The sequence below is a fragment of the Aedes albopictus genome, chromosome 2 (assembly GCF_035046485.1).
Source record: "Aedes albopictus strain Foshan chromosome 2, AalbF5, whole genome shotgun sequence".
Classification (NCBI taxonomy): Eukaryota; Metazoa; Arthropoda; class Insecta; order Diptera; family Culicidae; genus Aedes; species Aedes albopictus.
In genome coordinates this window covers 281,197,256-281,222,711 of record NC_085137.1, presented here as the reverse complement: position 1 = coordinate 281,222,711, position 25,456 = coordinate 281,197,256, and the positions used below count along the sequence as shown (strand labels likewise).

Below are 25,456 nucleotides of genomic sequence, written 5' to 3'. Positions count from 1 at the left end.
CGCGGCATTTCTGCAACACCTGGCGGATGGCGAACATCTGGTCCGTTGTAGCGCGTTCACCCATGAATCCAGCCTGATATTGCCCCACGAACTCTCTTGCAATCGGTGATAGACGGCGGCATAAAATTTGGGAGAGTATCTTGTAGGCAGCGCTCAGTAGTGTGATGGCGCGGTAGTTTCCGCAATCCAACTTGTCGCCCTTTTTGTAGATGGGACACACGATACCTTCCATCCATTCCTCCGGTAATACTTCCTCCTCCCAAATCTTGGTAATGACCCAGTGTAGTGCTCTCACCAGTGCTTCTCCACCGTATTTTAGAAGCTCGCTTGGTAGTTGGTCTGCTCCAGCGACTTTGTTGTTTTTCAACCGGCCAACCTCCTCCTCAATCTCTTGAAGGTCAGGGGCCGGGAGTCTTTCGTCCTGTGCACATACTCCTAGATCTGTTACCACGCCACCTTCGGTACTTGCAACGTCGCCATTGAGGTGCTCATCGTAATGCTGCCGCCACCTCTCGACCACCTCACGCTCGCTCGTGAGAATATTCCCGTGATTATCTCGGCACATGTCGGCTTGTGGCACAAAGCCTCTGCGCGAGCGGTTCAGCTTCTCGTAGAACTTTGGGGGTAAACAAATGTATTCCATTAGTGCGACTCATACTTTTGATGAGGCACCATACAGTAGCGACTCATACAATTTAGGGCACATACTATTCATGCGCTAATTTGCCTGCGTAATCGGGTATTGGTTGCATATACTTTGGATGTGGTTTGGCACATGGATATTTGCCATTAAGTATGAGGCAATTTTCCTGAGTGAACTGTTCACATTCGCCGTCGTACCAGTCGTTTCTGTGATTCGGAGTCGCGAAGCCTAGTGCTGTAGCCGAGGTACTACCTATGGCGGATCGGATGTCCCTCCAGTCATCTTCAAGTGTAGCTGCGCCAAGCTGCTCTTCCGTTGGTAGGGCCACTGCTAACTGCTGCGCGTAGTCTTGAGCCACTTCTACGTTACGAAGTTGCTCGATATTGAGCCGCGGCGTTCGACTTCGACGCGTGGTGATAACTGTCGAAAGTTTTGAGCGCATGCATACAGCGACTAAGTAGTGATCCGAATCTATATTCGCACTTTGAAGTGGTCGCAAAAAAGTTTGGATCGACATATCGACCCCATTTTTACAGTACCTTCAAACTACACCGCGATTACTTATTTATGCAAAAATGCCAATAGTTTCATGGCGTACTATGGATTATTTTCGATGTCAAAGTTGAACCGGGCGATTTTGTACCCCTGGGGTCCATCCCACGGCATGAATGGTTGTATCTTTTGATCATGGCCTATAATAATGCTGTCTTCAACAACATCGTTTGACAGGCTAAAAGCAATCTTATGATAAAAAAATTGAATCGAAATTAGCCCAGTAGGTGGTGCTAGTCTGTATTCAAATTACGGATAAAAGGCTATATTTAGCCTAATTAACTTGATATTCTGAATACAATATTTGTGTATTAGTGTTTAATACATCAAGCTCGATTTGGTAATGAAAATTATTCTTATGTTTTTCTGCAAGCTGGTGCTAATGAATGGATTAAATACTTTGGCTGTTTTCCTACTCTCCGCATCGACCAATGCGGCGCTAACTTCTATGCGCGAAAAATCGCTAAAAGTAAATCGCAAAAATATTGTATGGCGAATAGTATCTAAAGGCGTATTTCTCGAAGTGGAACACATTATTCGAAAAAATATTTGGTAGCGGTTGTGCACAATGATGACCGGTTTGGTGCCTACCAAATATTTTTTCGATAAAAGCTTTTCATTTCGAGAAATTCGAGTTTAGATGCTTTGCGCCATACAAAATAAAATGTTTTTACTCCTGCTGACCAGCATTGAACGCACTCCCTGCCGGTAATCCATTAAATGCTTTGGCTGTTTTCCTACTCTCCGCATTGACCAATGTGGCGCTAGCTTCTATGCGCGAAAAATCGCTAAAAGTAAATCCCAAAAATATTGTATGGCGAATAGCATCTAAAGGCGTATTTCTCGAAGTGAAACACATTATTTGAAAAAATATTTGGTAACGGTTGTGCACAATGATGACCGGTTTGGTGCCTACCAAATATTTTTTCGGTAAAAGCTTGTCATTTAGAGAAATTCGAGTTTAGATGCTTTTCGCCATACAAAATAAAATGGATTTACTCCTGCTGATCAACTATGGGCGCGCGCCAAACTGGTAGTCCATTGCTAAAAATACAGCTCAGCATCCTTGATACCCCGAGCAAAAAACATCCTCAAAAAGATAAACTTCTTTTGAGGTGAATGTGAGGCGAATGCAATACGTATATTTAATTTAGTCAATGTTACGTCTGTTTGTCTTTGATGTCTCTTAGGGTTCATTCAAATAATACGTAACGCAAAATTTTAGAATGTTTCCCTGCCTCACGTAACAACTTTTGTATAGGAAATTTTGTACACCGTCGTTTTGAAACCCTTTATTAGGTGATTCATTGTTTATAAGATTAATTTACATTATTACCTCATTGATTGACACATTTATCCTAGTTAATCTAAGTGGGCTCGATGCAGTGAAATCAATAAAAAAAAAATGTCTAAAAATAATCAATGGAGTTCTTGATGACTTATTTTTTTTACATTTTTTTTCGAAAATGTGTTGTTCGTCATTGAATTCCACCAATGGACTACCCGCTTTGCGCGCAGCCACAGTTGATCAGCAGGAGTAAATCCATTTAATTTTGTATGGCGAAATGCATCTAAACTCGAATTACTTGAAATAGAAAGCTTTTCCCGAAAAAATATTTGGTAGCCTTAATAGTGGTCACCATTGTGCACAACCACTACCAAATATTTTTTCGAAAAATGTGTTCCACTTCGAGAAATTTGCCTTTAGATTGTATTCGCCATACAATATTTTTGCGATTTACTTTTAGCGATTTTTCGCGCATAGAAGCTAGCGCCACATTGGTCGATGCGGAGAGTAGGAAAACAGCCGATGTAGTTAACTCATTGATCCAAAATGTTTCATAAAATGGCTAACACTCTATTAAACTGGGACAAAAAAACAGGTATACTTTTCAAAGTGCTTATAAAACAAAAGGCTGATAAGTTGGCACTGTAACGTAATGTCAGTTAGAAGAGGAACTGATGATAACATAATATTTTCTCTTACAGTTCCTCACGGAATGCTGTGAACAACGAAAATCTCGAACGGTGTAGTTTTGATTGCAAAGCTAGTTATGTTGTAATATAAATGATCAAATATTTGTACTAGTCTCAATGACACAATAATAACTGAACTTGTGCTACAACAAAACATGTTATTGAAATGTAATTTATAGAAAATATACCTAGAGCACGATCATAACAAAATAAGATTGCCCAACAGAACATGTTATGGAACTGTGATCACTTAATAAGTTAATAATAACAAACCGAGATATAAAAACAGGTTTTGTGATCCCGTTGTTATTATTTTGATATTTTCCTCTGCTCGGGTAAAAATTTTCGTTGAAATCGGTTCAGTATTTTTGGCGCCAGAGTTGAAACTGCAAAAAAGTGATATTTTCCAAAATGTTTGTTTGCACAAGATTCTCAAGTGGCAATTCCCTTGTTTCAACGATATTTCCGCTAATACTCAATCAATTTTAATGAAAATTTTATGGAATTAGCTACACATAATATACTATTCATGGTAAAAAAATTAGCTATTTTGGCGAACGCAATCAAAAGTTATACAATATTTTCTGTGTGCCAATTTCATCGTGGACACTTTTTACTATAACTAGTTGATCGACTTACAATGAAAATTAAAGATTTTGAGATGCTTTTTTTCAAAAAGTTAAAACTAGTTGACTATTTTTTTTAAAGTTAAAATTTTGCCTGTTCCGATAATTTTGTCTATCCCCTCTCTCGTTTGTCGGGTGAAGATCACTGCGTCCAGATTTTAGAACTATTGTGATATACCCTTTTGCTGTGAGGTACGCAAGTTATCTCAGTAACATATTTGTCACTGAGATACCTTGGTATCGACGGAACTCAAGACCATCTATTATTGATGAATAGAGATCCTGAGTTACAGTATGTGACTCCCCCATTCTGGCGAGACTAGCGTATGGATAAGTTTTTCAAAGCCAGAATGCATTCCCACACTAGCTTTGAGTTAAAAGTGTAGTTATTAAGCGACTTGAGTGCCGCTAGGCTGTCAGAGAAAATACATATTTTTGCAAACCTATACTTTGTCCTCAGGCATAATAACACGCATTCTAATATTGCATATATTTCCGCCTGAAATACTGTGGGCCACTGTCCTAAGTGGACAGAGATTCTTGTTCTAGGGCCATAGATTCCGGAGCCTGTCAGATTATTCATTTTCGAACCATCTGTGAAGAAATTTATAGAGCCTGTTGGAGCCTGTTGTCTATCCTCTGTACATCTGATTCTCGTTTTGGACGGCTGATGCGTATCGTGTAGGAAGCAGCGTTGCCAACCTTCCAGATTTATCTGGATTTATCCAGATTTTTGAGGTCTCATTTTGCAAAAATCTGGAAGATCCAGACATTTGTTTTCGGGATTTGTAAGGTTTTTCTCGGAATTTGTAAGGTTTTGCCCGGAATTTGTAGGGTTTTTCCCACAATCCAGACTTTTCCCGACAAAACTTCCTAAATCATCCAGATATTTCAAAAAACGACCTGGCGACCCTGGTAGGAAGTAATATACTTTTCTCGACAAATAATGCAAAAATAATACTTTTTATATATGGTAGCCCGTTTTACTCGATCTTATATAAAAGTATGTTTTAATAGAAAATCTAGTATAAACACAAAAAAAAAATCTTTAAATTTTTATTCAATTTTTCCTTTTTTCTTTTCAGCAAAACCATGAGCCACCGTCTAATGTTTTCTAAAGTATTATAATATCGCGGTCTATATTCAGATGATTAACCTGACGAAAATGTCTCAACATCACAGAAGCGGTGATTTAAATCAGATTTAATCGGGTTTATGAAAGATGCTAAAATTATCACTGATATGTGCAATATTTGTTTTGTTTGCTCATAAAATAGCACAAAATTCCGTGATCTGTAGTGAATTTAAATTAGATTTGTCTAATGTCGTCAATGCGAATGAATTTGGCCCCAAAACAGAAGCGTTACTGGGACAATCTTCAGCGGACAACAAACAACCAGTGTTTCCAGAGCGTCCGGATGCTGTTTATTTTGTTATAGCATTACATGGCGGAGCGAAGATCTGGGGACGAACTTTAGCGAGAACGTTACTCGATCTTGGAGCTCCTTTCTCGAATCCACAGGGCCCTCCGTTGAGACCGATAATCATCGATTTACCATCTAATGGAAGGTGAGTTTTAATTTTATTAGTTAATTCCAACGTTATGAATTATGAAAACAAACCTATTGATACATGAAACTGTTCGGGCTATGCCTAACTAGTTTTTTTTATGTACCGATAAACCTATTTTCAACCCTTCTTTTAAGAAGAGTATAAATACCACTTGGAAAATCGAATTTGATCCAGATCATGAGGGCCAAGTCTCATATACCAATCAACTCAGTTCGTCGAGTTGAGCAAATGTGTATTTGTGTGTGTATGTGTGCGCATATGGTTAGAATATTTAGCTCCAGCAACAAGTGATTGATTTCAGAAAATCGAGCTGGGTAGTTGTATGGTGCTTGCTTTGTAATAGTCTTAGTCGTCCTTTATCGAATCGCTCAGAGAGATCATCTGTACGTTGAACATTAAATCACAGACAAACAGACGTAACACTCTGGTATTTTGCATCGTACACCGATTTAACGGTCTATTTGAAAATTTGATAGTTGGCCAACTGACCACCCGTGGCGCTCGCATCGTTTTTGTTCGAGTTTGACCTTTGCCCACTACCGCCACCTAGTTGATGGTCGGCCAAACTCAGTCCTTTTAGCATTGGGCGAACATGTTTCCGTGACTATGATTTGATTCGAAAAATGTTCGAAGTGTTACGTCTGCTTGTCTGTGATTAAATGTTATTTTTTTTTTCCCGGAATAGAATATCGATGAAGAGAAATCGTTCATTGCAGATACGCCCGTATCATCGCGAGAATTGTTATTTCATTACACTTCCTCTATACCATTAAAAAAATGGAAAACCCACACAATTTGATGATTTTCAATATCTCGCTTTCACTATCATACTGCATTGAACGATTTGTCTTCATCGGTTTATTTCCTCTTTCGTTAACAACTATCCGGAATACCCAACTAACATGTTCAACGCTATAAGCTTCAGTCATTTGCTTTCTGCTGTGTAACAGTCGAATCCAAGCAGTGAACGCTGAGTTAATTGAAGCAAGTAAAAAATAAACCGCAATCTAATCTATTACACAGCTACAATATCTAAAACAACAAAAACAACCGGAATCATTGGAAATACGTCCGTATGATATTAAGCGCAAGAATGATTCTTATCAATTCCTTCGGTGAACACATTTTTTTACAGATATACTTCCAAGGTTCTTACAACACTTTGTGATGTTATTGATGGCGTTCCTCTTGCTGGGATGATAGTGATAGGTGATGGTCAAGCAGCAAAGATGATTGCCTTGTCAGGCAGCTCGATGAAGATACCTGTTCTCTGGGCTAAAGGAGGAATTGTATCACTCCAGGGCACATTAAATGAGGTAGGTGAATAAACAAACCGTAATGCAAAAAAACTAACAATTGTAACATGAAGGTACTTTTTTATTATAAACTAACAATCTTAAAACAATTGGAGTTTTAAATTTAGAAAAAATATTGATTTTTTAATTTTATACGAAAGAGCATCTTTTTCTAAGCCACTATGATCTATTTTCAGATTTTTATTTTGATACCTAAAATTAATTTCGAAGATATTTTTCAATATCACTTTTTGACAGCTGGTCAACTACTGGACTCCGTCCAGTACAAAATATGACGAGAGGTGATTCAACAAATCGTTCCCATACAAACTTCAAATTGATTTTTAAATAGCTTCCCGAGCGCCAACATTGATGAAAATACTAATTATCTATTATATATGGTATTATCTCAACACCGTTGAAAAAGTCAATTTGTAAGCAGACGCTTTCAGCCCTTACCCGCTGTTACCCGGCAGGGCGGCCTAAAGCAGGGTACCTCCACTTAAAATTCAGATTTCGGATGAAATTAAATAATAAAATATAAATAAATAAACTTTGCAATATTCTTTTAATTAATCTACCTGACCTTCGTTTTGCCCCGTTCTCCCCAAGGCACTGGTCGATGTCACACGTTGGGGCCCTTCGATGAACGGCAGCGGTGGTGGTCGTCGTTTGTTTCGCTCCCGCACGGTCTATGCGGAGCTTCTTCTTCTTATTCTTTCTTCTTCCACTTCTCTTCTTTGGGCTCACTTTCGGACTACCGAAGTAGTCGTCTTTGACGATTAGCTAGGGGGAAGAGCGGGCTCCTTTGTCGGATCCCCCCTAGCGACGGTGGTGAAAAATCACCGGACAGGCTACTCGCCGTAGCAAGTCCCGGTAGAAACCTCAGTTTACTACCGCAGGCAGTACGCCCCTTTGTACTGTCCTGCCTTCGTTCTCCTTGGCTATTAGCTACACGGGCGAGACAAAGCTCTATTGGCTGAGCCCGTGTAGCGAGAACGGTGGGATTTTGGACGCTTTGCGAACCGCAACGCAATGGCGGTGGTCCTCACCCTAGCACTTTTTAGCACTATTCACTGTGCCCGAACCACGGGCCGGCACAAATGTTCGGGGGAAATACTGTTCGCAATTCACTCCCGACGAGACTGGGAACAACCATCCAGCCTATACGGACAACGCGAAAACGGCACTTGATTAATAACTTTGGCACTTTTTCCGCGGAGTTGTAAAATGTTGCGTCCGTCGCGATTCGTGGTTCGACACTTTCTCCTATCCAAAACAAAACAGCCACACACCGCAAACGATTGTTCTGCTGCTGCTGCTTCTTCTGTTGATGTGTGCAATGAGGGGGAGATTGGGGGTCAAATGCCTCACCGATACAATATATACGAATTAAATTTCCTACATTTTCACAAAACTAATTCCAAATAAAAATTTATAAAAATAAACAAATTAAAATGTTACAAAACACAGTGGTGTACGTAAATGTAGTACGAAATTGTAACCGCGGGTTACAATCTCGCCCACACCGAGGAGAAAAAAAATGGAAACCATTTTTTTTTTTTTTTTTTACTAACCCTAACACCTAACACCGATAACAATAGTAATAAATAACGAATTAAAATGAAATAAATTAACAAGGAAATAAATAAAAATAAATAATAAAATGTAAATAAAAAAATCTGCCTAACCTAACCAAACAAAGACATTTTCCACAGATTAAAATGTAACAAAGACACAATCAGGGAACGACCGAACAAAAAGAAAAAGCTAAATCGGTACATCGTCTCGTGGTTGTTCTGCAGACAAGGACTGGGACCCGTCGCTATTAACGGCACCAGACCACCCTCGGACACATCCGGTTCTCAATGGGAGAGCTAAGAATCTTCAACTCCCCCAGACCAATTCGGGATAACACCCAAAACAACCTGACTTCCTAAAACCCTGCTAGCCTTCGGTCGGAAGTAGCATAGCAGAGGAACGGTTGTCGTGGTCTTGTTTTTCTTGTTATTCTTTTCTTCCGACGTCCAGTATTCCCGTCCTGACGGTATTTATACTTCCTAGACAGCTGGGGTTCCAATTCAATCCACATTCATCCAAAGTGTATCACTCATTCATCCCAATCACTGGCCTACGCGTACACACAATCACACAAGACACTTGAATGAACACCCCGCCATTTCATACACTTTCATTCATTCTCATTCACTCTCATTATTTTCACTCATACAATATAACTCATACAGCACACAAAATACCAAAACAAACGGGCAATGGACGCAAGGTATTGTCTTTTACGCTACAAGTAATACCTTTCCCAAGGATACTTGAGCAAGACACCGAACGTGAATGCAGATCAATTACGAACTGATTCCGTTTGGAATCAGTCGAATTTCCCTGATTCTGACAGATAAAAACAACGAAGAACAAACAAATTAAAAAAAGTTAAAAGGTGTTGTCATCTATGCGCGGGAAATAAACATGAAGATAGCTCTCAGTATACAGGTGCGCATACATAGATGACCTCCCGAATGGATCGGCGGTCGTGTTTGAGCCCTTTCCGTCAGGGAAGGATGATTTAATTGGGGTGTATTGGTGTTGTATTGAGGTAATGACCCCTAGAGGTCACAACCTCCAAGAGATGTCAGGTGCCGAGAGGTTTAGGTGTCGACTCCTGAGGAAAGAAGATGATTGCCAGCGTGAAGTGATGCGCGATGCTCCCGGATCCATCGATCTTCGGAAGCTCCCAAGTGAGCGACCCAGTGAAGTCGATGTTGTGGATCCGAAGAGCTCTAGAAAGATTTTATATTCACGCTGGCTTGGGAAAATTTGCTGTCACCCTCCAACGGCTCAATCAGGCTGTGTGGGCGACACCATTCTTCTTCAGGTGAGTATTGTGATTAAAGCTAGTGTACTAACCAGTGTCCTAGTATTGACAACCGTGGTTGTCAAGCCAATGTTTGACAGTCTTGGGCTGCCGCTAAGATTCTGGAATCGGACACTCACTCTGGTGTTCCACGAGATTCTCTCACAATTCTCACGCTGAATATGATGTTTACTTGCAGGTCATCGTTGAGCCATATGCAAGCAACAGATGCCTGGATCAAAATAATTGAAAAGTTTATAAATTTGAAGTTAAATTTAATATTCACTCCCACTGTACCAATTTGTAAAAATTTGCTATGAAAATTTGATTGGGAAATTATATTTGAAGAAATGGTACAGATAGGAGCTACGGAAATTTCTATTGAAAATTTACAGAGGGATTAGATTTCCAACAGGTTTAATTGGATCTAATCCCATTTTGCAAACAATAAGGGCATCGAGAAGCTTCAAATCCCTTAAATCCACACAGTACGCAGAAAACACGCTTGGGCTTTGAACACTTTTCATGTTCATGCCCCTGCATTCCGCAGTTGTAGCACACTCCCAAGTGTGGCGGACGGTGTTTGTCCACCAGGGAGCTCAAACATATTATGCCTTCTTGTCGCGACTGTGGGGATTTAGGGATTGGGCTAGCCTTCTCTTGGAGATTTCTGTCGGGTCGACCTTTCGTTTCTTTGAAACGAAGAGGTGGAGGTCTATTTCGTTTTGGTGACGATGGAGGGCTATTCTTGTTATAGAATACCCTTGGTTTGTACCCATTTCCATTGTCACGAGGTTGTTGTTGCTGCTGGCTTTGTCTATAACCATCATATGCAGGCTTACTTGAAATTGTAGATGCTTCCTTGGGAACTCCAAATACTTTTTGGTAAATGGAGGTTTTGGAAGCATCTATGGTCTTTCCGATGAGCATCAACTCGGACAATGTGTTCACCGGTTTGAAGACGAGAACCTGCTTGTAATCTAGTCTCAGGTTTCGCTTGAGGATGTCCAACTTCTCGTGGAGACTTAGCGGCGCAGGCATAGCACGGAAGATTTTCTCCATCTCAAGATAAAAATCTTGGAAGGACTCATTCCTCTGCTGTCGCCGCTGAGACGCTTTCATCCTCAGCGCAGCATCAAGTTCCGGGTGCACGAAGTTCGCCTTCAACTCGCATACCAGGTGGTTCCAGTTGTAGAACCGCTTCTGGGAACGCATCGCTTGAAACCAAGCCAACGCGTTACCGGTGAACAAATGCATTGCCGAGCTAAACAGTTCTGCCTCGGACATTTGTTCTGACTCAGCGTAATGGTGGACGCATTCCAAAAATTCGTTAAGTCCCATTCCTTCGTCATTCCCAGCATACTTCCTGATTTTCCAATCGGCCACCCGTTGGGGCCGACGCTGGTAACCGGTGATCTCCACCGATGTTGCTCTTTCCGGCTGACGTGGCAGCGTTAAATTTGGAAGAGTAGTCTGCTGATAAAAGTTCTGGGAATTGTGCGAAGGTCCGAGATTCTCAAAACTTTTGGAATTGTCCGCATTACGGGAGTCAAAACGTCTTTGAAATGGTTGATTGGGTAGTCCAAAGTTCTTGCTAGAAGTTTTCTTCTGCAGGTTCTCCGGAGTACCCAAACCTTCTAACGCTTGCTGATCAAAATCAGGCAAATCCGGTAGATCGGGACTTTGTTGCAATCGAAGATCTTGCGCATCTACCGGCAAACTCGGGGAGTTTACGTTAGGAATTATTTTGCTGACGATGTCCTGTAACTCAGAAATCTTCTCGCGAAGTGTTTGCACTTCGCGGTTGGTTTTCTGTAGTCCGGATGCAATCGTACCAATGGACGCAAGGCCGCTACCTAGTTTTCTGACTACATCTTCAAGTGAATCCACTCTGGATGCAGTCCTAGTTTCGCTTTGATTGATTTGCTCTTGCGTCCTTTTTATCTCCGCCCTTATGTCAAGTAAGACATCGCGAATTTCTTCGCCCACCGCCTGATTGGAGGATGCTTCAACGATCGGAAGTTGGTTTCCTTTCGGTGAAACACCCTTTCCCGCGGCAATTTGAGCCAGCAAATCCTCACCATCATCTTCTTTGTCTTCCTCGGTTGGCGTGAGAGGAGGCACCAAACTATTCGCGAAGTGGTAGTTATGGAGGGCTACCACATCGCTCAACAAATCTGCAAAGGTCTTATTGGCCTCCCCCACGACATAGTTTTTGACGATTTGGAGCCGAGCACCCAGATGGAGCAGTCTGCTCCGGTAAACCTCCTTATTCGGACACCTGTACCCCAAATCCTCCTTCATGGACTCAAATTTGCCACGACAAAGCTCCAATTCAGCGTCAATATCCCCTTTAAAGGAGCGGACAGTGGTCTCGGAGCATTTCTGCTCACTGACCAATAACGCTTGCAGTTGACGACGCATTTTGGAACTGGATTGACCCGATCCAGGAGGGACAACAACACCGCGGGAGTTCAATTCAAAGTCAATTTCGTCAGTTTCTAAGTGATCGGCACGCAAATGGAAGTAGGCGACGTTGAACTCCCCCAATGTCAACATGTCGATCGGCATTTTGACGAATGAGCAACACAAATTTTCAAAATGTGGACGAAATTAAAACTTACCAACTGTTTCGTAGGTATAAATACGGTGAGGAACCAGTTTTCGGCTTACTTACGGTTCCAAAATGGTTCTCGGTCACCAGGTTGCGTCAAATGCTACCCTAAATCGGCCCAGAAGAATCAAAAATCCCGCCCTGAGAACAAAGAGACCCAAAATGCACCAATTCGTTCTGCAGACGAGACGAATAACCGATTTAGGACAACACACAACAATGTAAAATAAATTAAACGACCACGCGACTGTGAAAAATGTCCCCACCACTGTGTTTATTCCACCCAAAATCCAAATTTTGGTGGAAGTACCCCTCGCTCAGTGGAAAAAATCGAAGATTTTTTCGCAAAATTTACGTTGGGCGCCAATTGTAAGCAGACGCTTTCAGCCCTTACCCGCTGTTACCCGGCAGGGCGGCCTAAAGCAGGGTACCTCCACTTAAAATTCAGATTTCGGATGAAATTAAATAATAAAATATAAATAAATAAACTTTGCAATATTCTTTTAATTAATCTACCTGACCTTCGTTTTGCCCCGTTCTCCCCAAGGCACTGGTCGATGTCACACGTTGGGGCCCTTCGATGAACGGCAGCGGTGGTGGTCGTCGTTTGTTTCGCTCCCGCACGGTCTATGCGGAGCTTCTTCTTCTTATTCTTTCTTCTTCCACTTCTCTTCTTTGGGCTCACTTTCGGACTACCGAAGTAGTCGTCTTTGACGATTAGCTAGGGGGAAGAGCGGGCTCCTTTGTCGGATCCCCCCTAGCGACGGTGGTGAAAAATCACCGGACAGGCTACTCGCCGTAGCAAGTCCCGGTAGAAACCTCAGTTTACTACCGCAGGCAGTACGCCCCTTTGTACTGTCCTGCCTTCGTTCTCCTTGGCTATTAGCTACACGGGCGAGACAAAGCTCTATTGGCTGAGCCCGTGTAGCGAGAACGGTGGGATTTTGGACGCTTTGCGAACCGCAACGCAATGGCGGTGGTCCTCACCCTAGCACTTTTTAGCACTATTCACTGTGCCCGAACCACGGGCCGGCACAAATGTTCGGGGGAAATACTGTTCGCAATTCACTCCCGACGAGACTGGGAACAACCATCCAGCCTATACGGACAACGCGAAAACGGCACTTGATTAATAACTTTGGCACTTTTTCCGCGGAGTTGTAAAATGTTGCGTCCGTCGCGATTCGTGGTTCGACACTTTCTCCTATCCAAAACAAAACAGCCACACACCGCAAACGATTGTTCTGCTGCTGCTGCTTCTTCTGTTGATGTGTGCAATGAGGGGGAGATTGGGGGTCAAATGCCTCACCGATACAATATATACGAATTAAATTTCCTACATTTTCACAAAACTAATTCCAAATAAAAATTTATAAAAATAAACAAATTAAAATGTTACAAAACACAGTGGTGTACGTAAATGTAGTACGAAATTGTAACCGCGGGTTACAAATTGGAAAAGTATGCCGAACACCTTGTATCCTTCTATACACTTTGATACTTCCTAATTTAATGATACCTCCACTACAAAGCACTTCCAAAATGCGGTGAAAAAATGACGTCAAGAAGCTTTTATTTTATCTTCAACATTTTTAGGTTTTTCATAAGATTATTGAAGTAAATGGAAGCAATCAGAGTTGACATTATTGATACAAATGTAAAAGTAGTTCATATATATAATATTGCGTTGTTTCTATTCATTTTTGTTTTTATAAATCTAATAAATTTACTTTAGCCTTTTCTATCTTTATTTTTAGCATATGTCAAAATCACAAGCAATTCTACAGCCATCGGCTCGAGAAATTTTGGAAGCCTTAAGGTCATTACTGTTACAGGTAATTATGAGAAAAGATGTCCTATTTCAAATTGATAGTATATTGAACCATTAATTTTCATCTTTGTTTATTTTACCTGACAGAACAGCGTGTATTTGACATATCTTATTTTAGGTTGTTCATGCCGGTGTGATACTTTTTTCCATATCGTTAAGTGATTGATTTCATATGATTTGCAGCTTTTATTGCGCATTTAGTTCACCATTGGACTATAGCACTAGTTTTCACGAGTGCGAAAACATTAATAAAACTGCGTGATTGCATTAAATCAATTCGGTCCCTTCAGAGTTTTCATTTAGCATAAATAAAAAAGTAGTGTGCTGAAGACACCAACTCGATTTGTTGCGATCACGCACTTTTATATAGATTTTCGCACTTATGGAGACCGAGTGCGCAATTAAGTGGTGAAGTTAATGCGCAAGGGTTCATTCAAATATTACGTTACACAAAATTTGACAATTCTAGATCCCCTCTCTCCCCCACGTAACACTTTTTGTATGGAAAATTTTGGAATTTTGTATGAAGCTTAACACAGCGCTGGACCTTCTCCCTCCCCTTTTATTGTTACGTAATATTTAAACGAACTCCAATATGTTTGTTAATAAGAAACACAGACTTGAATCAGAACACCTTATCATACTGGTTATTTGTGGAATGATGCTTAGCGTTCATTTACCAGGTAACATATGTTACTTTGTATTTCTTCGAGCAGAATCTACTAAATGTTTGCGGCGAGTGAACATTGAACAAGCATCAAATAACTGTTTACGCTGTATGCTTTAAACAGATAAAAAAAATTGTGTTCTTGAAAATTAGAGTATAAATAAAGGCAGCTATTTTGGTGGCCATCTTTGTACCCAACATTACATCAAGTAGACTGATAGTGTACCAGTTATCGCCATAGTGATTCCCTATTTGGCCATAGTTGTATAATTCAAAATTTTGCATAATTTCAAGAGTTTTAATGACAAGATGCAATCAAATTCTTGCTACTAAAACTTTCATAACAGGTCAAAGCTTTCCAAAATTTCACTATGGCGAAATAGGAAACCAATATGACGATTACTGGTAAACTTACCCTGAATGAAAATATGCATTTTAGAATTAAGAAGTTCGGAAGTTCTTGATAAGTTTTTTTTTTTTAAATTGAATTCTACATATTTATTTCAGACTCACTGGTATTCCTTCTACATCCTGTCGGATATAAAAACAACTATTTTGTTGAAAGGTGCTGAAGGCGAGGCACTGAAACGGAAGCCACTACTTCCTACAATTTTACAGTTGCCAACTAATAATGATCTAATTTACAGGTATGTATACATCAATTACTTTAACCGTAGTTGGATGTTGGGGTCAATATGACCCAGATAGGCACGCCGAACGAACACTACGCCATCGTGGTGCGAAAAACTTAACATCTTAGGAGGGTTAACAGTGAAAAACTCATGAATTGTTTATGGTCAACAGTCATTTTCATTATTTATCCCCTAGGAAAAAGACCATTTTCTCATCTTAATGTTCCTTAACTGCCGTGAACCGCAAGTCAGTCCCATATGTAAAAAGTAGGCATTGAGAAAATGGCCTCTGAAGTTTTCAAATTCGATTTCCATGCGAAACTTTAAAAAATCGCCATGAATTGAAAACTTTTGCGATCATCATGAAACTTTCACATGTTGTTTCAAACGTGAAAACGTAGCAGTGAAAAATATAAAACTGGCTAAAATAGTGTTAGGTTTTGTACCGGAGGGTGCATAAGTTCGTAATGGGACTGACTTGCGATTACATTTCATTATGGGACAATATGACTTGATGTTGTTTTTCAATTTTACTGAACAAACTATATATTTTTTTGCACGCAGCTGAAAGATCATCCGAAGAAAGCTTGAAAACGGTCATTAACTCATTTTTGCCCAAAATGCAGATGGGACTGACTTGCGATTCACGGCAGTTAAGCACGTATAAAGTTTTTAATTGAGAGTTTTCTTTACCAAACGGTAACGATAAAACTTTTGTCTCTAATAGGGCACTTGCTGGCTTTTTTAATTGTGCCCAACAGGCCCTTAGATTTTGCTGGTAACGCTTTGTAACGAGAATCCCGTTACGAAACGTTTCACAGCAAAATCAAATAGGTCTGTTGGGCACACTCAACAAAGACAGCAAGTGCCCTATTGTTTAGATGCATGTTCAGCTGATTACATAGACTAACCAAAGCTGCAATGCGCAACATTTTTTGAATATCATCATTTAATGTTTGACACTACTGGAACACTGAACCAAAACACCAACTTCGTTCAGTGAAAAATGTAGTTTTCCGAGTTTTCCTTCCCATTTTACATTAGTTTTAGTGAATCTCACATGCTATATATCGTCATATAGTTTCTTGAAATTTTACAGCGGTTGTACTGGATGCAGGGTCATTAGACCGAAGGTCATTAGACCAAATGGTCATTAGGCCGAACGGTCACTAGGCCGAATTGTCATCAGGATGAATTGCAGGAAACTGGAAACGGATCTGTGGTTTTTATCTTTTTTAACAGTTATTGCCAAAAACTATTCTAGCAATAAAACTAGGAAGTATAGCCTTTGTATAAAAGAAGGAAAAATTTGTGATTTAAATATCAGCAGTTTCAGTGCCAAAAACTATTTTGGCAATTATACTAGAAAGAACGATATATGTTTGAAAGAAGGAAAAAATCATGCTGAGGGTGGGCACTGGGTTCAATTTTCCGGTCCAGTAACTTTCCGTAAAGGAAATTCCCTTGACTTTTTTGGTTATAGTTTATCTTCGTGCCTGCCGTACGATATACACATACAACATGGTCATTGGCAGCGGAAGCTCTCAGCCTCAGCTTACAACTGTGGACTATGAGTACGTCGAACATAGAAGTTGAGAAGCAGGAATTGTCCCAGTGGGGACGTAACGGCAAAAATAAGACCCAATGACCATTCGGCCTAGTGACCTTTCGGCCTAATGACCATTCGGCCTAATGGCCATTCGGCCTAATGACCTTCGGCCGAATGGCATGACACCGCTACACTGAACCTCAATTGTTTATTTATCGACTTTGAAATCTTGTCACGGTCGCCATGTAGTAAGTAGGCTCAGTGTACCAGTTATGGCTATAGTACCTCAAATTGGCTATAGTTGATTTTCAACCTTTAACGAAGAAAAACAACATGAAACATTGTGTGAATACAAGATCGCACTCATAAAAGATGATTGCAATTATTCAAACTTCATAATTTGCTAAAATTATTTTAGAAAAAAAAAAACATTTCCCTTATAATTTATTACCAGTACCAGTTATGGCTAATCCCATAAAGGAATGCATGCGAATAGTGTGAAGTGGAACCCAAATAAGAAAATGTGTCCATAACTGGTACAGGGATTCTATCATTGGCACACACCGTAATAAATACTAAAAGTAATTTTGGTTCGGTCTGTTTATTTTTGGAACTACACAATCATTTGACGTATTGGAAACATTCGTTGGTTATCTTGTTATTTTTATAGAAATAGTTTTCCTTAGGTAGTGCGATAACTGGTACAGGCACCCTATATCGTTATCGAAACTCAACTACACTTCTACTATGTCATATGGCAAAGAGGAAATCGAGTTACGGTTGATTGCCTCATACCATGTTGTAAATTGTAATTGAGGATTTTTTTTAGGTGACGACGACATGGGTCGTCGTTCTGTGTAACCAACGATTTTACAACGACGGTTGATTTCTATGATGTTCGTTTGTTCTAAACTGTTGAAATGTTTGAATTCACGAACATGTTTTGGAGAAAGTTGGGAATTATTTGATGGAAACGCTACACAATAAAATCGATTACCGAAATAGCTTGCAGTTCAAATGGAGGAATTTTCATTAGCTTAGCGTTTGTACATATATACAATTGAAGTCAACTTAAAATTTACTTACTATGTTCAAACTAAGAGCTAGATAAAAGTTGTCTTCGGCAAATTTCTCGAAATAGCATTGCTTACAACTTTGCTGAAGAACTCGACCGCATATGACCTAACATTAAAAAGTTCTATTCCAGATTTAAAGCCTGCGCACTTTAGAATCGGTACGCTTTCTACCGGCTGCAGATCAAAAACGGTTTAACCTAGAAAAAAATGTTGTAAGAAGCAAATGAAGCTTTATTGTATTTTGTAGGAAAAATATGAAAAAATCAGTTTTTATTTCTTCAAGATAAAATTTGGACCTGTTTGTGAAATTCATGCTATTTTATTCTGCACAAACCAATGCTCGTCAATGTTTTTAAATTTCACAGTTTACGGGCTGATATTTCAAGAAGAAACAAAATTATACTCATCAAACATATGCTCAAAACAAGTTACGACATTAAACTCTTAACAAATATGGTTCACAAGACCATAATAAACTTATAGCCGTATTGTCCATTCATAATTTTACTCAAACTATTTTTCTATGAAAAAAATATATTCTGAGATCGTTTTTTGGATCTACAATTCCCCAATTCAAATGGCCCAACTTAATTCAAATCGAAACCTGGATTATTTTTGGAATTATTAGCAGTTTTCCCTCACGGTAGTCGGATACTCAATCGATCGTCGACCAGTTCGGACGCGTTTTTTAATTGCTCCCGCACCTCGCGCGTATTTCGTTTTTTTTTTTTTATTTTAATCATTTTTATTAAGTCAGCTTTAAATTTGCTTCGCCTGTCGTGCGCGATTTTGTGTGCTTTACTATCATGATTTGCAACGCCCCGGAATGCCGTGCATCAAGCACTCAACATGTGTGGATGTGTAGTGGAACCTGTGGACAAAGCTTCCATGCAGCATTCATAGGCGCTAAGCGTGATTGGGAGGAGAATCTTCGGAATTATGTTCTCCCTTTGTGCAAAAAATGTGCCTCAAGTTTTTTGGAGACCGTCGACCTAAAAATGCTTTGCATGCGACAAATGGAGCAACAACATAAAATACACACACATGTAACCGGTTGGTTCCAATTTTTAGATTTTCGTTGGTATGAGTGTTTGTTTGTGTAGAAAATTCACGTTTTTAATTATAATAATACAGTAGGCCCCACCCTATAGCGAGAAACCGTACCGCTGTTAACTAGATAACGTTGCTGAAAGGTTTTTGAGAGCTGGTATAAAAGGGTGCTTAGATGGCAGTCTCTATGGCTTGAGAGGGAATAGGCCATAATATGAGTGCTCATGGGCGCAGCCATCCTGAATTTCAGTAGATTAGCCAGAATAGTAACAGGCGTCCGTGTGTTGAGACTATTTAGTAAAGTGCAGTACAATATTCAGTAACCACCCCCCCCCCCCCCCCTTAGGGGACGGATGTGGGATGTCAATCTGCCTCCGTTCAGGTAAATAGGTCCAGAGTTAATAAATAGACCACCCTGACGGTCCCATTCCAATCCCCATCAGGACCTCGTATCCGTTGAATAGAACGGTCACACACGGCGGCTCGGAAGTCAAGATGGCTTCCGAGCCTAATAGCTAAGGATTCGCCATCGTCCGTTCAGGACGATCTCCTCAGGCCGTCGGCCTTAAGCGTCAAGGAGGAGTTCCCCTCTCGGCCGTCCAAGGTGGCCATGCCACGGCCGGCCGATCGTGTCCACGAGGGAAGACGCCTGATCGCCCGAAAACACCCAGCAACGCCTGCTGGTTCCCGTCGGCCAAGCATCGGCCCGACAAACCCGCCATTGCGCCAAGCTGCCCCGGCGGCGAAATTCCGGCCACACGGTAGTGCAGGAGCAGCCGTGTGGGCCAAAGCGACGAGGAGTAAGTCTGCAGCAACAGTGAGTACCGTGCAGTGCCTTGGCCTATTAGTCTCGCTTACACGCCACACCAAAAATGTCCAACCCACACCCACACTCCACAGAAAGGTTTTAATAAATGTTAGAAATGTGAATCTTCTTTGTTTTCCATACTTTGTCCGCGAAGCCCCTCCGATTACCGAGTAGCATGCCGGCCCTGAGACCCAGCTCGAGGGGTCCCATGCTACTGAGCTTGAAACCGGGAGTAATTGGGAGCCACTGTGGCTGTGGAGCAGCCCCGTAAGTCTCCGTAGTTACAATTGGCGCCCCCAACGTAAATTTCGTGAAAGGTAATCGGAGGATCGGTTAGTATGAAAATCTAAGGATTTTCCAACGGGAGGTGGCAGGGATCCGTGCTTAGCACGAATGCCTAAAACTGCACACTTGAAGCGAACCCGATAAGAATTTGTAAAAGTATGAATGATTTACCAAAAATAGAGGTCCTGAACGAGAGGACTATTTACAGAAATCTTCTCGGTTCAAATTTTAATTTGTCGTGATCGTCCAACTTGACAATTTTTAAAATCATAATATTACTATACTTACCATACTTACCTGTGATCATTCCAAAAACCAAACTTACCTGTGATATTTTATAATTTTAGTAAATGCAGCACACTCATACTTACCTGTCACTAATTGACAGAGACAGATTGGAAAATTTCTTTACCAAATTCTATTGCACAATTTTGCCCAGACCATAAAGGTCTTACGGCGCTTAAACTAATGTATTGCCTTTATTTTCCTTTTTGCAAAGATACACCATGCACTTCGGTTACATCCAAGTAGTGGACGAAGCAGGAAACCGGGAGCGGAATGTATGAGCTGGCGAGGAGTTATCCGATTCGGTCCTCGGAGCTCAGTACGCGAATTCCACCCAAATTCCACCGCCGAGGTCCCTACGACAGGTGAGAGAAGTTATTGCGGGTATCGTCTGTAAAGAGAAAGAAAGGAAATCATTAGGGTCGTAGTAGTGGGAAAGTTGTCATAAAATTTTCGTGGAAAATTTGTTAAAAAGACAACTTTCCACTTGATTTGATTGTGGATCAATTGATCACAATCAATAGTTCCCGTTGCAGGAACTGGGGTGTTAAACCAGCACTCATCACGGTAAGACTGGTAAATCAAACCTCCATTAAGTCAACCAATGTTGACCCTTTAGTCACTTTTGCGATCACCGTTGATGATCGATAACTTTTAATTGGTTAATTATGTGCACGTTAATCAATTTAATAGCCTACCTGAAGTGCATCTTGTTATGCAAGATGGCTCTCATGGAATTCCCGACGTTTTCTGCAGACAAATCTTCCTCAGGAAGATTTTGTACTGGCAGCATAACAACCGTCCTTTCCGGGGAAATTTACACCCCATTGATGTCACCAATACACCTGAAAGGATTACAACATCGAATCTCTTTCGGTATGTTTATTTCATTTGTCTACTTACCCTATTTTTCAATGAAATTTGGCCACTTTCATTGAAAGGCATGACCAAAAGATCATTCCACATATCGCCGTGATCAATGTAAACATAAACATTGATCATGCCGATATGTTGTGACGTCTGATCGTTTCCCGAAGAGTGACGTTTCGCGATCTGTCACTGATGATCGATCGTCGATCGATTCATCGATCTAAGTGACATTTTGCCCGCCGGTGAATCCCGCCTTTGCAAGGGGTACACTGAAGCGAAAGATCGAATACGATCTAAATGTATATATTGTAAATAGGGTTGTAAAATTGTTTTGCTGTGAGTTTTGTAAAAATGTATATATGATTGTTTGCCCATGTTTCGGGACTATTTTTGTTATTTATTATTGATTAGATGTCTTGGTAGTGCACGTTTTAATTTATTATTTTATTCTTGTAGTAATTTATTATTTTAATTTGTATGTATTGTAGTGTATAGTACTATTATGATTTCGCGCGATTAGTGTAAATATTTATTTTGTTTGTTTTATTGTTGGTATTGTTTGTTACACTTCCACAATACCGTTTGAGCCGAGGGTGATTTGGTAAACAAAAAAAAAATGCAAATCACTTCGTGCTTTTACATTTTTTCATCGGGGTAGTGGATAGTGTAACCGGTTGGTTCCAATTTTTAGATTTTCGTTGGTATGAGTGTTTGTTTGTGTAGAAAATTCACGTTTTTAATTATAATAATACAGTAGGCCCCACCCTATAGCGAGAAACCGTACCGCTGTTAACTAGATAACGTTGCTGAAAGGTTTTTGAGAGCTGGTATAAAAGGGTGCTTAGATGGCAGTCTCTATGGCTTGAGAGGGAATAGGCCATAATATGAGTGCTCATGGGCGCAGCCATCCTGAATTTCAGTAGATTAGCCAGAATAGTAACAGGCGTCCGTGTGTTGAGACTATTTAGTAAAGTGCAGTACAATATTCAGTAACCACCCCCCCCCCCCCCCCTTAGGGGACGGATGTGGGATGTCAATCTGCCTCCGTTCAGGTAAATAGGTCCAGAGTTAATAAATAGACCACCCTGACGGTCCCATTCCAATCCCCATCAGGACCTCGTATCCGTTATTAAGAACGGTCACACACGGCGGCTCGGAAGTCAAGATGGCTTCCGAGCCTAATCGCAAAAGAACCGCCATCGTCCCATTCAGGACGATTCCCTCAGGCCGTTGGCCTTAATCGCCAAGGAGGGACCCTTCTCGGCACGGTCGTTCCGGTCTCGTCCTGGGCCGTGCCGATACCGTCAAAGAAGGAAGACGCCTGCCACCCGAACACCACCCAGCAATGCCCGCTGGTTCCGTCGGCTAAGTACTGGGCCGAAAATCCGCCATCGTTCGCCATTCCGGCGAGAGTTCCGGCCACACAGTAGGATCCAAGACACTGTGTCGGCCATCGCACCCACAACCACCCAAGGCAGCGGTATGTACCGGTACGAATTAGATTAGGCCACACTTAACAAATTTACACTTTATAATCCAGAACAACACCCACACGACACCCTAGGAACCAATAAATTGTTTAGAAATGTGAAATTTCCTGTTTTCCATACTTTGTCCGCGAAGCCCCTCCGATTAATGAGTAGCATGCCGGCCCTGAGACCCAGCTCGAGGGGTCCCATGCTACTGAGCTTGAAACCGGGAGTAATTGGGAGCCACTGTGGCTGTGGAGCAGCCCCGTAAGTCTCCGTAGTTACACACAGTTGGAAGGCATTACCATTATGCTTGATATGGCTGATGCAATTGAAAGGCGGTTGACCGTTTTGGAGCAGCGTTGGTGCGAAAATGCAACCCACAGCAAAAACATTATGGACGGTTTGAGCAGCATGGCACAACAGCCTTCATCAACGGAAACCGCTGACCAAATTGGCGAAATTGTACGTAAGGGCAATTCAAGCTTTGTGGATATTATCAAACAAAATATAAGTGATTCAGTGGAACGGATAATCGAAAAAATGAATAGCGATCGTCACGATTTTCTTTCAATTGCATCAGCGTCAGGTGACTTTCCGTCAGAAGTCATCATGGAAATTATGGACGAAGTTAAAACGCTGTCCGTAGGATTTTCCAAATTTAATGATGCAAATTCGAAGGATGTATTAAACATCTCATCGGATTCACCAGACAGTTTGGCTAATGAGCTGAATCGCGATCCAACTTTTGTAAAGAGCTCACCCAAAGTCCAATCAGGATGGCGAACCTTAGGATCTAAAACAATCTGGAAAAATGACTGGACTGACTATGATGAACGGGAGCAACGTCGTAAACTACAGCAAAAAGCTGCCGATAAAGCAAAGAATAGAAGAAAAATGTTAAAAAATCGCCGAAGGAAAATGGCAACAAACAACAATGAATCACCGGCAAGCTATTTTCATAACTATAATCATGACGACAGACATCGAAGCAATATTGACGATGACACCACTAGACTTCGCCCGTCCTGCCACAATAGTAACAGGAGCACAAAAAACCATTCCCGCCATCATGATGCGCAAACTCTTCCACTGGATAAGGACCTGCTAGCAGCAGCGAAAGTAGCATTCTCAAAGCCACCTTCGGCGCACCGAGGCGTAAAGTTCCATAGAGGTAAGATCTTAAATCCGATTCGTGCAGACTGCCAACTCCCGCAAACGAGTTCTTCTACCAGCTGTAATAGGACATTAGGCCCGGCGATGCGGAATTCTTTCAGTAATCATTGCTCATCGTGTTCCTGTCAACAATCGAGTTTTTGAATAATTTGACGCTAGAGACAGAATGTTGTCAGATATCTTCAGGTATTAACGCAATCAATAATGACAATCTTTCAAAAACTTCTTCTCAATCTCATACCAATGAAATTCTAATATACTGTCAAAATTTTAATCGTATGAGAAGCTCGTCGAAAATCAAGCAGATTCATAAAAATTTATTAAGTTCGTCTTTTTCAGTTGTTCTCGGCACTAAAACAAGTTGGGATGAAGGCATAAAAAGTGAAGAAGTTTTTGGAAGTGATTTTAATGTTTTTCGAGACGACCGCAATTTACAATTGTCACAAAGAAAGTCAGGAGGTGGAGTTGTTATTGCGGTGCCCTCTAAATTCAACTCGGAATTGATAAATTTGCAATCAGTTTATTTTCCTCCAGATTTTGCAAGTAAAACGGCATATGAAGTCTTTTTCGCTAACGCTGACGAAATTTTATCACAGCTACCCCCAGAAATAAAACTCCACATATACGGCGATTTTAATCAACGCAATGCTGATTTTATACCAGACATAGACAATGAAGGTATTTTGTTACCAGTTGTTGGGGACAACGAAACTTTACAATTTGTGTTCGACAAAATTGCCATTGTGGGATTAAATCAAATAAATAATGTAAAAAATCTACAAAATTGTTACCTGGATTTATTATTGGCCAATGTAAACGAGGATTTCTGCGTTAATGCATGTGTTTCTCCTCTATGGAAAAATGAAGCATTTCATACTGCCATAGAATATTCTCTATTCGTCCACAACATTCCGAGATCTAATGACTATGAATATGAGGAAGTATTCGAATACCATAAAGCAAACTATGACAACATAAAGCATAAATTAAATGTGGTAGACTGGCAATCAATCTTGAAAAGTGAAGATAATATTGAAAATGCGTTTGGTACCTTCTATAAAATATTATATGAAATAATCGACAAAGAAGTTCCTACTAAAATGAAAAGGCGTCATGGAAATTTTAAACATCCAGTCTGGTTCAACAAAAATATCATAAATTTAAGAAACCGGAAGCAAAAAGCTCACAAAATGTATAAGAAGAATAACACTGATGAAAATCTACAAAAATATTTGGAAATATGTGACCAATTAAATACAGCCATCAGTATAACACTCGAAGAGTATAATGCGAAAACGGAGAACGAAATCAAGTCTTGTCCAAAAAATTTCTTCAATTATGTTAAGACTAAATCAAAATCAAGTAATTTCCCCTCAAAAATGATATTAGATGAAAAACGGCTGAAACCTCTAAGGAGATTTGCGATCTCTTCGCTATATTTTTCCAAGATATCTATACGACTTTCTCCGAGAATGATCGTGATCTAGAATATTTTTCATTCATGCCCTCATTTTCAAGAGATGTTCATGTAAGTCATATCAATGTGGAGGACGTTTTAACAGGTTTAAAAAGTTTGGACGCTTCAAAATGATCAGGACCGGACGGAATTCCCC

General features: G+C 40.6%; 1 protein-coding gene across 6 annotated transcripts in view; it reads left to right on the top strand.

The window, feature by feature from the left end:
- The window catches only part of LOC109415021 (uncharacterized), a 74,836-nt gene that overhangs the window by 6,632 nt on the left and 42,748 nt on the right, over positions 1-25,456 (top strand). For 4 of the 6 annotated variants that reach the window (XM_029873119.2, XM_029873117.2, XM_029873118.2 and 1 more), the window contains exons 2-5: positions 4,884-5,367; positions 6,506-6,686; positions 13,903-13,980; positions 15,151-15,290. In XM_029873119.2, the coding sequence (XP_029728979.2) occupies positions 5,021-5,367; positions 6,506-6,686; positions 13,903-13,980; positions 15,151-15,290 (746 nt within the window). In that variant the 5' untranslated portion in view covers positions 4,884-5,020. Of the gene's footprint in view, positions 1-4,883; positions 5,368-6,505; positions 6,687-13,880; positions 13,981-15,150; positions 15,291-25,456 lie in introns of those variants that run through there. The other 2 variants (XM_062851909.1, XM_029873120.2) reach the window with 2 other exon arrangements.